At 41.9% G+C, this 16,816-nt stretch overlaps 2 protein-coding genes and 1 long non-coding RNA gene across 3 annotated transcripts in view; all 3 read left to right on the forward strand.

The window, feature by feature from the left end:
* Positions 1-2,595, forward strand: part of LOC136179637 (uncharacterized) — a 3,981-nt gene extending 1,386 nt beyond the window's left edge. Inside the window, exon 2 of the long non-coding RNA XR_010666610.1 lies at positions 1,443-2,595. This is a non-coding gene — a long non-coding RNA (uncharacterized lncRNA). The remainder of the gene's footprint in view (positions 1-1,442) is intronic.
* Positions 1-16,816, forward strand: part of LOC136179609 (NLR family CARD domain-containing protein 3-like) — a 265,362-nt gene that overhangs the window by 228,204 nt on the left and 20,342 nt on the right. The window lies entirely within an intron of this gene.
* LOC136179738 (electron transfer flavoprotein beta subunit lysine methyltransferase-like) lies at positions 4,301-11,698 on the forward strand. The gene is made up of 3 exons (XM_065957394.1): positions 4,301-5,571; positions 8,054-8,184; positions 9,737-11,698. Exons 1-3 carry the CDS (start codon positions 5,312-5,314, stop codon positions 10,084-10,086), a joined length of 741 nt encoding a protein of 246 aa, XP_065813466.1. The 5' UTR covers positions 4,301-5,311; the 3' UTR covers positions 10,087-11,698.

The following is a 16,816-nucleotide window of genomic DNA, read 5'->3' on the forward strand; positions in this document are numbered from 1 at the left end:
AAGAGACCTGAGACGTCCATCAACATGGCGGCACAGAACGACTTCCGGTTCAAGCGACGAAAAATAAGAGACATGAGGAGTAGCCATTCAGATTGAGAGCAGTTAGACATTCTTCATCAAACTGATTAGAGCAAAGTTCATGTTTGTTACTTTTCTGTTATTTGAAGTCAGAATAAATTCAGTTTAATGATCTCTGAAATATGACGTGAAGTTCTGTTAACTTTGCACCAAACAAAGAAATGTTCTTCAGAGGGACACTTTTTCATTTCCCTGTGAGGACACTTGAGATAAATCACTTGAACCTTTACATCAGTAAACGTTGAATCAGCACTTCCTCTTTCCCCTGAGTGTGTTTAGGTCTTAACATGACCTGTGCTCAGGTGTGTTGGTGGGGCGTTGCTGTCTCAGGGGGCAGAAAGCAGCTGCACCATGGACCAACAAAAACCTGCTCTAAAGTCATGGTGCAGTATTTCCATGCTATTTAAAGGCTCCATTAGTAAGATGGTGAGATGCACAGACACAGACAGGTTCACATTGTTCTTCCACAAGGCTCGTAACACACACAGGGACAGATTACACACAGCACACCTGTGAGACACTGCAGTTCATCCAGGTGGAAATAACTCTTTAAGGTGTGTTTAATGTCTGCTGTTATTTCTGTCCCAAAAGGCAGAGAAAATCAGAAACTGCTGCTGCTAGATTTAAACACAGTTTACATGAATCAACAGTAAACACATCACTCAACTGTCTGTGACATGATGATGCCTTCAAGGACTCTCAGTAAACACATCACTCAACTGTATGTGACGCGATGATGCCTTCAAGGACTCTCGGTAAACACATCACTCAACTGTCTGTGACGCGATGATGCCTTCAAGGACTCTCGGTAAACACATCACTCAACTGTCTGTGATGCGATGATGCCTTCAAGGACTCTCGGTAAACACATCACTCAACTGTCTGTGACGCGATGATGCCTTCAAGGACTCTCGGTAAACACATCACTCAACTGTCTGTGACGCGATGATGCCTTCAAGGACTCTCGGTAAACACATCACTCAACTGTCTGTGATGCGATGATGCCTTCAAGGACTCTCGGTAAACACATCACTCAACTGTCTGTGACGCGATGATGCCTTCAAGGACTCTCGGTAAACACATCACTCAACTGTCTGTGACATGATGATGCCTTCAAGGACTCTCTGTCCCTTTAATCTTCAAGTCACCAACACGAGTGACCACGAGAGCTGAAAGGTGGCGTGCTACTTTCCACGCCCACTTCACTTCTGAGCAGGACTGAAGTCCCTGCTGCTCTTCATACTGGATGTTCTGTATCACTGATAATCAGAATAATCATGATAACGATGATATTATATGATCAGAATAATCATGAAGTCTCTCTCAGAGTCTAATCTCTCATTTATCTCTTTTTATATCAACAGCTGGAGGTGAGTCTTTAAAGAGAGGATCTTGCTGATCACAGAGCTGGAAGCAGCAGCTGGTGTGTTGGTGAGTCTTTAACTGGGCTGTGTTACTGGGAGACTGACGGACCAATCACAGCGCAGATGACTCTCAGTGCTGCAGTCTGAGCTGCTCTGAGATCACCTCCACCGTCACACACAGGACCATGACCTCGGACATTTTTCTATTCTCATATTCTGAATTTAAACTGCTTCATGACTCAACAACCGAAGATGAACTCTTTGATTTGGATATAAATGTTTCTGTTGCAGCGCCACCCTGTGGACATGTGTAGTGGTACAGGTTATTCATTGACTCATATTCACAGATAACAGTAGAAGTTGATTCCACCTGTGCAAGTTAAAGTGTGAAGTTCTGCTTTTAACCACGAGTCGTTGGTCGTCTGATAATAAATCAGTCGTCTCTTTGTTGGATCAAAACAAAGAGGAGGCTTCACTGAGTTTTTAAAAGAACTACAAACAGGATGTCTGGATCCAGGTGCAGAGTCAGCACCTGAATATTTGATGTAATATGAGATGATATAAAAAGAGCTGAATAACATGCAGACTCAATCATTGATATTCATTCATCATGTCAGGGTAACAACGGACACGTTATCAAACTATCTTTATTTTTAACTTCTGATGTTTATTACACTTTGATGTTTGAACCTTCTGTTTTTATTATCTCAGGATTTTAAATAGAAATAAATTCAATCTGTGGAGGGTTTTATTTGAATAATAATTCATGTTTAGGTTCTGTTGCTGCTATCACTGCTTTCTGCCAGCAGGTGTCACTGTTTCCACAGTTTTCTTCCAGACTGATCGATCTGAAGAGATTATTTCTCTGTCTGCTCTCTGTAATTTTCTTCTCTGCTTGTATTTGAAATTGTATTTGAAAACTTTGTTTTCCACAAAGATCCACACATTTGTCCTTCTCCCCCCTCACCTGACTCTTACTCTTTATTTCAATCAGTAAAGGTGCGGTCTCTGTTAGTGAAAGTGTTCTGAGACAGACTCACATTTCATTCAGCTCCACAGTGTGATATTGTCCACACAAACATGCTGCTTCTACACAGAATTAGAGTAGAATGTGGTATTAAATAAATATAGTAAATTGTATAAATATATCTGATTTTTAAAGATTGTGAAATGATTTATTTCTTTGCTTCAAACTGGGGGAGGCTTTCACATGATCACATCTTAAGGACTCACATAGCACTGACACAGGTTCACCACCAGGGGGAGCTGCAGCATTACGCTCTCTATAATGAGGCATCCAGTTGAACGTGTTGCAGAGAAACAAAAGATAATGGGCCTCATTCACTAACAGATATGTGCTTAAACCGTGTGTACGAACGTTTGAAGCACAAAATCAGGGGGCTCATCTATCAACAGTGTGTGAGCACGGATCTGTGAGTAATGAGTGTGTAAGAACATTCCCACGCAAAGAGTGGAATTTATCAACTTGTTCTTTTACTTAGAAATGTGTGTAAATATAAGCACAGCTCTGAGCATGCTTACACACAGAATCTAGAGGTAGAACATTGAAACTACAAATAAAAAGCACCACGAGTGTCACAGCACGCCAGAATCCATCTCAACCTAGATGCATGTTCCCAGTTTTTTTAAATTCAAAACACAAAATAAGTGATTTTGTGTGGTTTGAAACAGACCTGTTGCCTAATTGGTGTGAAAACCTTAAAAAGTCGGCTGTGACAGGCGTTACTTTGAAATGTTACATCATGGCTGGTTTTGCATTATTAGATGATTTGGTGAAGCGTTCGCTCTGCAGTAAGTTCAAAAGAGCGCACTGATCCGTTTGGTCCAGCTTGTTCTGTTGGGAGAGCGTCACTGTTTGATTAATCCCCCAGAGAGAGCTGTGACCCCGACCACGCTGTAAATGTTCAAGGGTGAAATTGTGGAGCAGATACTTCTGGCTTTTGTGCCGTGATGTGTTTTTATTTTTTGTACTGAACTTATTATCAAACTTCATCTTGGTGTTTTCTCCTCTGACCTGTCACCTTCTCTCATGCAGCATTTGTTCTTTTGTTAGTAACTTCCACTAAGTGAAAAGACTAATCATTTATCTGGGTCACTTAGCGCGAGAGTTACTAACCTTATTTTATCTCTTTATTTATTTATCTATTTATTTATTTCCCTTTTTTATTCAACCTCTTCCACTTCCATTCCTGTTGTTATGAAGCTCCTTTTCTTTTTATTATAAAAAAGTAATAAATGTAATGAGATGTCTTGTAGGAATGGATAGGGGAGCTGATGTTGCTGCCTTAAAATATATATATGTGGCGTTAATTAGAACTAGGATTGAGTATGGGAGTGTGGTATATGGATCTGCAGCAAAGACAACACTTGCAAAGTTAGAAATGATTCAGGCACAGGCTCTTAGGATATGTATTGGGGCAGTGAAATCATCTCCAATATGTGCACTTCAGGTAGAAGTAGGAGAGATGCCACTATGTTTAAGGAGGAAACAGCTATTAGCTAATTATTGGCTGAACTTGAGAGGACATGGAGATAGTCACCCAACAAAATCAGTGTTAAAGGATTGCTGGGAAAAAGAGAGAACAATTAAGTCCAGTTTTGGATGGATAGGGGATAGAGTGGCGAGAGATATGGGAGTGTATGACAAGGATATCAGTCCAGCTGTTTTATGGCCACCAGTTCCAATGTGGATGCTTGAGACAGCTGAAGTAGACTTGGAGTTACTAAAGATAAAGGAAAGGAAAAGAAATGTTGATTTAGTGAGTGAATTCTATGAACACATAGAACAGAGATATGGAGATCATGTACAAGTATTCACAGATGGGTCTAAAGACCCGATGACAAATGCAACAGGATCAGCTGCGTTTATCCCAAAAGGTTCAAGGTTGAAGTAGTGAAGAGAACGTCAGATTTCCTGAACGTGTACACAGTAGAGTTGTACGCCATTTTAGTTGCATTAGAATGTGTTGAGCAAATGAAAGGAAGGAAAGTGCTGATATGCAGTGATTCAGTCAGCGCTTTATACAGTATTCAATCAGGATCATCTCACAGTCGTCAAGATGTATTATATGAAATCATATTTACACATTCCCAGGTGGTTAAACAGGGGACAGATGTGATGTTCATGTGGGTTCCAGCACATTCAGGTATAGCAGGAAATGAAAAGGTGGACAGGTTGGCAAAGGAAGCTGTAAAGAAAGAGAGGATTGATATTAACATCAAATGATCTCAGTCAGAGGGGAAACGAGTCACATGGAGTAAAATCAAACAGGAATGGCAACAATATCGGAACAATCAGACAAAGGGAAGACATTTATATTCAATTCAGAGGGAAATAGATAAAGTAAAATACAGAGGGAGCAACAGAAGAGAGGAGGTCGTAATGTCCAGGTTAAGAATCAGTCACAGTCATTTAAATAGCTCTCTACATATCACTGGAAAACATTCATCTGGTCTTTGTGAGATATGCAATCTAGCAGAAACAGTTGAACATGTAGTTATTAAATGTAGAAAGTATGTAGCACATAGACAGAACATGATGTCAGAAATGGAGAGAGAGGGACTCATAAGAAGAGATGTAAAAAGTATTTTGGAGTGTGGGGAGAGAGGGAGAGGACGAAGATGCTTGTTTAAATCTCTCTTGAGAACAGGTTTATTGAGGAGGATTTAGGAATGTGAGTAATAATTAAATCCAGCAGATGGCAGTAATGCAACTTTTTGGATGCCAGCCAACGAAGAAGAAAGTTGTGTGTTTTCATTTCTTATCGGGTTTTAAGATGTTAAAAAACGACAGAAGGTGACAGAGACATAAGAAGGGCTCTGACGAGTAGCTCCGTGGCTAACTGGTCATGTTTGGACTCTTTAAGTCCTCTACATGGAGCAGGTGTGTTAAAGGCTCGTTCACAGCATTCAGACGGAGGTGTGTGTCTCACAGCCGCAGATTTATCGGTGAAAACACGGAGGTGGTCGGAGAGCAGAGCCTCACCCCGGAGCTCAGACTGAGGCTGTTCACTCCCAGCTGCAGATTCTGGACGGAGAGACCCGAACTGTGGCCCTACGAGGACCCGTACTGGGCGATCTACTGGCCCGGAGGACAGGCGCTGTCACGGTGAGATCTCTAATATACCTGTTTCATTCACCTTTCACCTCTTTAGTAGTGACGTCACTAACAGCTGTTGGTGCACAGCTGCTTTACATCCCCGTTGTAAATCATTCAAACGACAAATGTCAAAGTTACTGGAAAATGATATGTACACTTTGAATTGTACAAAAATCTAGGTAACACTTTACAGGTCCGCAAATTTCGTCGTAATTAGGTGATAATTAGACAAACTTTTTTTTGATTTCATTGAAATTACCCCTGAATTTCATGACAATTGAGTGAAAATTAGCACGTAACCTCTTTGAAATAATGCCCGATCTTAATTGTAAGCAAGTCCTAATTGGTAAGTAACTGTTTTTTCCAATTTCTTTGAAATTACCCCCAAATTTCATGGTAAGTAGGTGACAATTATCAAATCATTTATTTGAAATGAAATCACAATTCACCACAAAATGATCACCGAGTAATTATATTCTGCTATTTCCAGAGAAGCAGGTGATAAATAGCTGCTCATTTCTTGAATACATTTCCAGTAAAGTAATATGAAGTTAGGTCCATGGTTTCCTCTAATTAGAATTACCTTGGAAATCTAAACGAAATAAATGTATTTATGAGCGCCCGCGTCTGCAGCGGCGCGTCTCGGTGTGATCGCGGCCTCAGAGGGCAGAACAAACACCTAGCTGTGGGAGTGTCACCCACCTGGGGGAGGGGCTACTGCCCTTTGTGATGTCATGAAGGGAACATCTCCAAACGGCCTGTTTGAGCACACATTTTCTGAAAAGTGGAGCAGGCAGAAGACGGAGAGGATGGACTTTTCTCATCATTGGGGGGTTTGTAGACGGACTAGAGACACATGTTAGAGTTAGAGGAACATGGGGGAGTGGGTTTAGCAGAATATGTGACCTTTAAAGTCGATAAATATGGTGTTAAAATATGAACTTTAATGCAGTTAAAATGAACAATGATTGTGGTGTTTCTCCTCACTCTGATTATATTTTCTCTTCTTTGCTGCTACGTCCACGTCCGTCATATTCGCCGGTTTGAATCTCGTCCAATCACTGAACTGTATCCACTCCTCCACTCACCTGTGCGCTGTCATTGTCTGGAGGAAACTGTAGTGACTTTTTGTATCAAATTTGGACCCAGATTAAACCTACATCCGAACCCAATGAAGCCGCAACACTTTGAAGTTCTGAATCTATTTTCTGTTTTCTTCACGGTGTAATTGTAGTCCTTAAAGTTTGCAAAGTCCTCTTCAGAGACCGGACCTGGAGGCCAAAGAACATGAGCACAGGAAGCTGTATTCATGGAGTCATAAAGCAGTGAGCCCTTCAACTGAAGAGACTAAAACAGACAAAGATTACAGTATGTATGGCTTTGCAGGGGCGTGGGGACAAGCTTCTTCACGCCCTCTTTTCACCATCTGATCTGTTCAACTTCATCTTTATTGGTAACTTTAAGGATTCACCTTTCTGTATTGCTGTACTGAACTTTCTTTCACCCTCCCCTGAGGGCTCCTTCCTGTGTGCTCTGCTAAATGCATTTTTACCCTGAGGCGCAGTTTCAGTTTATTAAGATACAGTTTACTGAGATACATATGATTATGCAGCATGACTACTTGACATAAATGTTGATTATTAGAGAATATAAGGTACATGCATACAGATGAGACACTACAAAACACACCAGCTCCGCCCAGAAACATCCTGAGTCAACCAGAACAAAGCAGAACAGTAAAATCCAGTGAGAGGACAGAGTCTCTGCAGACACAGTCACCACCACACATGTACGGAGGCCCAGAAGGGACAATGGAGCAGCTTTAGGAGAAGTCTGTATTTTATTTTGAAAAGATACCGACTCTATCTTTAATGAAGTTTTAATGAAATAAGATGATAATGATGATTTGTCCAATGAGACCACGCCTCCCAAACCGAGAATGAAGTCATAAAGACGTGTTGGACGTGACACCATGAAGTTCGGACCAACTACAGGTTGATTTATTTTTTGAAATGTGCATGTGTCTTGGCTCAGTAGGAGACGTCTTAATAACGATATAAAAGCAAAAGTCCTGAGTCAATTGTTCAGCTGGTTCCCTCGTCTTCTCTATTGTTCTCACTAAACTCTCTGAGCTCCAGTGTTTGACTTCAGGACTTCAGCGGCTGCTCAGTGCAGATCTTTAGTGTTGTCAGGAGGTCCAGGACCTTAGCCACCTTTTAGTGAAGGACTTCTAACACATCAGACGCCTGGGACAAAGGCTCACTGTCATTTAAAGATTAGTTTGAGCAGTCGCTTCAATACGTTGAAATTATGCAACAAAGTCATTAAGATAAAGGGGTGGCGATGGCCTAGTGGTTAGCTCGAGGGCCACAATGTGCAGAGACCGTAGGTTTGATTCCGACCTGTGGGACGGAGCAGGAAGTGACTCTGGCGTCTCGTTGGTTTCACAAACCTAAACAGCTGTTTTGTTTGTTTCTGTCTCTGTGTTCAGGTTTCTCCTGGACCACCCCGCAGTGTGTCGGGGTCAGACCGTTCTGGATCTGGGCAGCGGCTGCGGAGCCTCCGCCATCGCCGCCATTCTGTGCGGTGCCGCTCATGTAGTGGCTAACGACATCGACCCTAGTAAGCATTCATTCATCTCTTACTCTACTGTGTTATTTACTCACATCATGACATCACAGCATGGACACATTTTCAGGCTCTTATTTTGATAGGAACATTAAAACATTCGCTGTATGTCGTCAACGGGTGGAAGGTTTTTTTCTCGTGTGGTTGGCTGAGGTCTCAGATGGTTGACGCAAGAAGTCAAAAAGCTGTGATGGAGCTCAACATTATTTCATTTTAACGTATGAAATTTTGGGCGATTCAGGGGCGGCTGTGGCTCGGTTGGTAGAGTCGGTTGTCTCTCAACCGGAAGGTTTGGGGGTTCAATCCCGAGCTCCTGCAGCCAGATCTCCGACGTGTCCTTGGGCAAGACGCTGAACCCTGAATTGCTCTCGCTGCTTCATCAGTGGCGTATGTGTGTCTATGAAAGGGATTAGTTATTTCTGATGGTCTCTTTACTCAGCAGTCTCTACCATCAGGGTGTGAATGTGTAGGTGTGACCTGCGGTGTAAAAAGCGCTTTGAGTCTTCAGAAGACCAGAAAAGCGCTTTACAAGCTCAATCCATTTATCATTGAGCTGCAACATTGCTGCATTTTTCATTTGGTTCGGTTTGCTTTCAGACTGCACTTTGTCAAACTAAGCAGAAACCTCCAGTCTTTAAAAATGAAGCCGATGCTGAGGTGTAAAATCCTGCAGTTCATCGAGTGTCCACTAGAGGCTGCATCCTTGTGCAGATCTGTAAGAAATGAAAAGTGAAGCTTTGTCAGGTCTGTCCTCCATGGAGGCCGGGTCGATGGTTTCTGATGCGTTTCAGGAATGCAGGGAATCTAACAATCATCAGCTTTTGTGACAGAGTCGAGCAGATCTGTGGCTGTAAATGAGTTTTTATCTAGAACAGACTTTTTTACTGCATGTATCTGGTTCTTAAGACAAACAAATCATTGTCAGAATCCCGTCTGTGGGAGGTGGTCCTCAGTGCAGATAATGTTCTGCCTGCTGTCAGTATCATGGGGACTTTAAATGAACTACAAACAGAAACCAGAAGACCTTTCCATTGAAAGTTTCTTGTTTTTTAGAAAAATGAATTAAAATGTTCTAAAATATCAGCGTCTCTATGCAATTTGACCAGAATTCAACTTTAATCATTTAAAAAAGTCTCCAGTAAAATCTGCTGAAACTTCTCAGGGGTACAGCCAGGGACACGAGGAACAAGAATCCATTGAAAGTTTCTTGTTTGCTAGCATTGTCTCTTCAAATATAATACTGCGTTGTTAAGTGTAAAAAATGGACCTTAACATGATATTAAATGTTTAACCGTTGAAGCGGTAGCTCACAGTGGGTGTGATTAACCTTGTTAAAGACTACACTTAATATTGGCGTGGCACGATCACGGACTGTCATACCAGCTCCATCATGGCTGAAAATGTCCTGGAAAAGTCCTGGAAAATGATCCCTGGAAAAGAGTGTGAACCCTGTATATAGACTGCTGTGATTAAAAGAAACACATGAACACCATGATTCCTTGAAGCCTAACCCTGTGACGTGTTAACCCGCCTGTTTGTGTTCCAGTGGCAGCCGTGGCGACGCACATGAACAGTGAGCTGAACGGCCTGCAGCCTCCTGTGTGTCTCACCCACAACATCATCGGTTCACCGCCCGCCGCCTTCCACCTGATCCTGCTGGGCGACATGTTCTCCGACCAGTCCCTCGCCACCAGCCTGCACGGCTGGTTGAACCGTTGCATGGAGACCCACGGCACCAAAGTCCTGATCGGAGATCCAGGAAGAGCTCAGTTTGAGGAGCACGCCATCCGACGCCTCCTGAGGCCGCTGGCTCAGTTTGAGCTGCCCGACAGTGTGAGAGAGGAGAACTACGGCCTGAGCTGCAGCGGCGTCTGGAGCTACACACCTGAACTCTGAACACCTGAGAGAATTATTCTTCAAGAAAACATGGACTGTGTGAGGTTGAGAGGACTGTGTTTTATTTGAAAGTCACACAAACAAGGAAGGTTGGTACATTTCCCAATCTGAATGATCACTTCTTTTAGATATTTGAATGATCAGCTGTATCAAAACAACTCCCTCTCTTCTGTCTGTGTTCAGGAGAGGAAGCATGGCGCCGTGCTGCTGCTGCTCCGGTAGCCTGGTTAGCAGGGCGGGGCGATATGACCTCAAATCAATATCACGCTTAAAGGCAGGGTTGGTCATTTTCTAAAAGTAGCCTGATGTTGAAAGTAGCATTCCCTCAGTGCTGCGTCTGCAGTCAGGAGCAGTCCTCCTCAAATGATTTCCATGTTTTCAGGAGTGCAGATGTAAAAACGGCTGTGATGTCTGCTTTCAGTTTGACAACTACACACACTCACAATGTGTGTTTCATATTTCATTTTGAATTGATCCTTTATGAATCACTCTGTTTAATAAACATGAACACACACATGAACAAACAGGATCCTGTGGACATGCATTAATGGAGAGGTCTCAGAGTGAGGGGGCGGCCCACAGCGAGCGCTCCAGAGCAGTTTTGGGGTTCAGTGCCTTGCTCAAGGGCAGTGCTCAGGAAGTGGACTGGCACCTCTCCAGCTACCAGGCCAGGGACTTGAACCGGCGACCCTCTACCGCAACTGCCGCCCCCATTTCAATCAAAGACAAACACAGTTCTATGTGAGATGGATATACTTGTATCTTCAAACACACACACACTCTTTGTTCACACACAGGAGGCAGAGAGCACCTCCGTACCAGCAGTGGATTATCTCAGGAATGGTTTTTATTCATTCATTCATTTAATGAGGTGCAATAGCGTGACAAACTGGTGACATATACATGACAAATAAGGCACAGAAAAAACAAACAGACAAGGTCAGGACAGCAACGACAAAATACAATAAGAAAAGAAAGACAGCAAAAATACTGAGACATCAACAGACAGACTACAAGTGATCTTTCTTTGTTCCAGCCCGCCCCTCGGTGACCTCTACCCTACAGTAGTTTATATCTGAATGCCTTACAGACCAGTTTCTCTCTCTTTAGAGATCAAACCTGAACAGGAGTGTGACCCGGCCGGGGCTACGTGTGAATCTGGCTCCAGCAGAGTCATCAGGCTGCTCACTTTGAAGCAGCTGGATAAGAGCTCGGCTGCTGTTTGGATCAAGCTTTGAATCTTTGTCCAGCAGGTGGCGCCATCAGTTTTATTTTTCAGACAAGTGAGCAGACTGAAAACAGGAACTGTAATGTATTATTACTACTCAACGTTTTCACATGTAGGTGGCTCTGACTGCTGCGTTCAGGGACATAATAATAATCAGTGAGGACGTTCATGTCCTGCTCTGAATCGTCTTCAAGAAATATTCAAATGTTTAATATTATTTATAGATTATATTCAAGCATACTGAGACCTGTCTTCTGTTGTAAGGATATTATTTAGTCTATAATGAGTCAGAATATAAGTAAATATGACATAGATTGACCAACTAAACAGGATGTTTCTCAGTTTTGACGTTGAGCCCCCGAGAGGTTTACCAAACATTTAAGTCTTGCTGTTGGGAAATAAAACTTACAGATAAGATCAATAAAAAACAAATTGGATAATTTGAAATAAGAGTACAAATGTTTGGATTCTGCTGATTGTTCCAAATGTTCTGGTGTTGGCGGTGATGGAGTTGAAATCTGAAACTTCATGCAAAGATAATAATCATATTTCTATAAAACAGCTGTGACATGGATCACATGTTAGTGTTAAAGTCTTTAAAGGTCTGATTAGTCTCCTTCATGGAGCTTCAGTACAGATAGGCCTACTTTGACTTTACTGGAATACTTTGATTTGTCAGAGAGGAATTTCAGTCAGGAGTTTGAACTTCTGCTGGATCTCCTTCACACACCCTCATCTTCTTCCTATCCTTCATATATTCACAGATATATGCATGTATTCAATTCATTAAACTTCCCTTAATCCTCCAAAGTCTGTCACAGAGCCGGCAAATTTAACTTAATATAGGCTACATGTCAGCAGAAAAGATGCATGGCAACGAATATATTCTATGCCAGAACAGTTATATTTTAAATTATATACGCAGGGCAAAAAAATGATTTAAAAAATAATAATATTAAAAAATAATAATGGGCTTAGGTTACTTTCTGAGTCTCTCTCAGTCAGTGAGTGATTCGTGTCGGAGCTTCAGTCAGTACGTTCAGTGAACGAAACACTGACTGAACGTGAACAAGCGAGCACCAAACCCCCTCCCCACCATCAGCTCAGGAGTGCCCACCGTGTGCAGCTCTGTCACTCTGAAATCTCTCCATTAGTGCATGTCCATAGGATCCTGTGTGTGTATACTTCAGCCTATGTGTGTGTTCATGACTTACAGAGTGTAAAGACTGACATTTCCATTCATGAAAAAACATTCATGCTTTACGAAAGCTATTTGTAGCTTCGTCATGTGTTTTCCAAAGACGCATTAAACCCTCCCTTATAGTGACACTGAGAGGAGGAGCAACACTGACGCTTCAACATCACATTATCTGATATGAAAGTAACAGTTTATTTGAGCCACAGCAGAGCTGCAGTCTAGAAAAGTCTCTCCATCTCTCTCCAAAGACAAATCCAACCCAATTCATCAAGTTTTTCTCAACTAAACAGCAGATTTTCAGTTTAACACCAGTGAGTACTGTTTATTTTTTTACATCTGTTTGAACATTCATTCAACTGTCATAACATAGAAATGTGTCTTTGAAATAAAAACTACATATATCCTACATTTTCTTCTGTGCCACAATCACAAGCTTAACACCAAACTAAAGTGATCGCCTTGTTAATGTTCAACTGAAGGCAATCACAGCTAGCCTCAGATTATACTCAGGGATTTACCTTCTCTCTCAGTTTCCCACTTGTTAGGATGTTATTAGTCAGTGTCAATCAGACAGAAAACAGTCGAGGAGAATCAGGGTTGGTCACAAAGCTTTACATGAAAAATTGTTATTTTTACTGTCAGATATTCACCTCAGTCCTATTACACAAGTGTAGTGTTGCGTTTCTATGGCATTTCAATGTACAGTCGCATCTTGTCTACAACATGATGTCTGGTTAAAGCTGTTTTACCAGTATAGGCTACTTCTGCGTTGAAACTCCACCATTGTTAGCGTTACATATTTGTGCGTTGGTGTGTCTGCGTAGCTCTGCAGTACTCTGCCAACAAACCCTAGTCAGTCCGGTTTCTCTGCATTTCATACCACAAGTTTCTGGTTTCTGCTTGTTCGTGTACAGGGATCCATGCCAACTGCAACTGGGTGTGTTATGTTGGAGTTTGAGGATGAAGCTATCTAGTTCATGTCGTGTCTTGATCAACTCTGTTCAATGTTGTATTGAAACTATATTTTGTGGGGTTTGGGGAGAGACAACACTGCAAGCTATCCAACTAGGTATGAACATTTGTATGTAAGAATATCATTTTGAATAATATTGACAAAAATGAAACACTGGAGATGATTCAACTGTTTTTCCAAAGTAAAATTCTTGACCAGCTTCATTTAAATAACCTTATTTACAAATCAACAGTAAGGTCACAAATTACACAAAATCCACTTCCCCATGTTCCTCTAATATGTGTCTCTAGTCCGTCTACAAACCCCCCAATGATGAGAAAAGTCCATCCTCTCCGTCTTCTGCCTGCTCCACTTTTCAGAAAATGTGTGCTCAAACAGGCCGTTTGGAGATTTTCCCTTCATGACATCACAAAGGGCAGTAGCCCCTCCCCCAGGTGGGTGACACTCCCACAGCTAGGTGTTTGTTCTGCCCTCTGAGTCTGCCTTCTCACCGTAAACAATAGGACATGGAGCGAGAAAGACCGAGTACACCCGAGCCCTTCCAGAGAGGGGGGCGTGGTCAGACACAGCTCATTTACATATTTAAAGGTACAGACACAGAAACAGCCTGTTCTGAGCAGGGCTGAAATAGAGGGGTTTATAGACATGATAAAATACAGGATCAGAGTGGATTTAGAACAAGAAACTTCACACACATGTTTTGAGGAGCGAAGTAAGGGGTAACCATGCTCAGGCCCGGTTAGTCCTGGAGCAGTGTGAGTGCAGGCCAGTGGACAGGACAACTTTGCTCGTGTGAGTGCACCCTTAACGTACCACTCAGTGACATGCTGTTGTAAGTGCAGCCAATCAGCGCAGCACCCATTATCATAGCAGCCCCACCCAATCAGATCCTTACATGAATAATGAGGTTAGAAAATTAGAGGCTGCAGCTCCTGATCAAACTGTTGTATAGCTATTTCACAAAAAAAGCACGTCCACAATGTTTAAACCAGTAACTTCCATTGTTGAGAATTTGTTAAAAATAGAACCTGTGTATGATCGAATTAGGGCCTGTGTCCACAACCTCCGTTTCAGAGCGCTTCTCCTTGCACTCTCTCCCTCACTTCCTGTCTGCCTAAGTACCTGATGCAGCACCTCAGTGCAGTTTGTTTTGATCCTAACATGATTTGTCCGTCTGATCTGCCCTGAATAATGCCAATAACAAGACATTGAGTCTTAAACTTTAAACATTAAACTAACATGTTAGTATTTAACAGCAACCATGACCTTTAGGACATTTGTACAACTAGAAGTGTATAAAACAGGGTTGGAAATCAGCACTCGTCACATACGGGTGTCTTTTTGCAGTGGCGGGTGAATTTACTCAACCTACCGACCACAGTGGCAGAGCGAGGGTCACAATGGTGCTCTATATGCTGGATTTGGCAGTGCCTGTTTTAAATACGATATGATGCTCTTTATTGTCCTCACGGTGAAATTTGTCTTGGGCTCAAAGTGCTGCACACATTCAGCTATCTTCACAATAGAATCCATTGCAAAGCAATAGAAAAACACATCGACATGTAAACAGAAAAGATGCATATAACATATAATGCATCAGCTGCTGCTGAAGTCAGGACAGGACTTCTCGTTTTCTTGGTGACATTTATTTGATTTAAAGAAAATATTAAACACAGAGCTGAAACACACCTAACAGACATTACAGAGGGAAGCAGACGTTAACTATGGTAACCTAGCAACAGGAAGAGAAAATCAATTTAAAGAGCTCATATTCTGCCCTTTTTGGGGTTTGTATATTTAATCTATGTTCCTACTTTTGTACATTCACAATAGCTAAAGTCCGAAAAAAGTGTGTGTTTTCATGTATTGCTCCTCCTTGCTCCCTCTACGCTCTGAGTCAGTCAGCTGCACTCTGTTGAGCCCACACTGTTAGACCCCACGTGGGCCAAGTCTGCTCTGATTGGTCTGCAGATCCGCTCTGTCGTTATTGGTCAGTTGCTCAGCACGCGTCTCGGAAATTTCAACATGAGCTGCAGGGCCACAACGAGCCAATGGGCTTAGATCAGTGATCTCACACTGACAATGACGTCGCACTGACAAAGTTTTATCGAGGGGGGCTAGAACTGCTAACAGGAGGACGTAGGAGAAGCCGCGTTTCCGCGGACTTTGAATTTTTGCACATAGATGTGTCTAAACATGCACAGGACACTTGGAAAACACACTAAAGAGCATATAAAAGCATAATATGGGACCTTTAAGGATCACATCAGGTAATGAGATGTGGACACTTGACCATTTCTATCTTTCACATTTTTCCTGCTTGTGTCTCACATGTTTGTTATTTTGTCCTCAGGTTGTTTTACCTGCATGAACGTCTTTTATTGTCTTCTGATCAATCTGGAGATCAGAAGATGAGTGATCGAGGAGACAAAGAGGAGAACAGAGCAGAGTCTGCTCTGTCCAGCTGTCTCTCTATGAAGAGTGACCGGTCTAAAGATCTTCCTCTAATCTTCAGTAATGAACCAGGACCCTCAGATCCACAGTAAGAGAACTTTTTTTAATCACCAAACTGTCAAGCTAAAAAAAGAGTCCTGAACACCATAATGTGTTGATTTTCTTGTTTTTAATCATCAACCTGCACACAGTGATCATACAGAGAAAGTCACTGAACTCATAACAACATACTAAGGATTATATATATGTATTATATGTTTATAGATAAGATAATATGATTTCAGTATTGACTCTTTGGTTGTGTATCTAGTCGTCTTCTCTGTGATTCTGCAGGAAGAAGTCTTTTAAACTGATCCTGAAGTTTAGTGAGATCTGCTGTGATCGTTTTCTTTCAATCATTTTTTCTGTTGTGTCCACTCTTTGTTTGTCTTTTTTTATTTTTTTAACATGACTACACAATGAGATCTTTTTTTTTTTACTGAAGTACAGTAACATCCGGTGTAAGATGCACTTTTAATACCTGTTTTTTTTTCATCTTAAAAGTTGTCTGGGTCTTATGCAAAGGTGCAACTAATATACCAGTATAAAGTGTTGACACATGAGCCATCATTACCGCGGGTGCAGAAGTCACCATCACTGTGTGCGGCCGGACGCGATTAAAAAACCATCCCCATTCATTGGGTCTGATTTACTAAAGGTTTGTGTGTCTTAAAACGTGTGCAAACTTGATACCACCAGCAAAAAATGTGTTAACTGATCTACTAACAGCACGCTGTGAGGATTGAATCTTTCATATGAGCAAAACACGCATTGTCCATTTAGTACGTTTGACTTAATGAATATTCAATATGGGGCGTTTCTGCCCTAGAAAGGAGAA

The sequence above is a fragment of the Labrus bergylta genome, chromosome 7 (assembly GCF_963930695.1).
Source record: "Labrus bergylta chromosome 7, fLabBer1.1, whole genome shotgun sequence".
In the NCBI taxonomy this organism is placed as follows: Eukaryota; Metazoa; Chordata; class Actinopteri; order Labriformes; family Labridae; genus Labrus; species Labrus bergylta.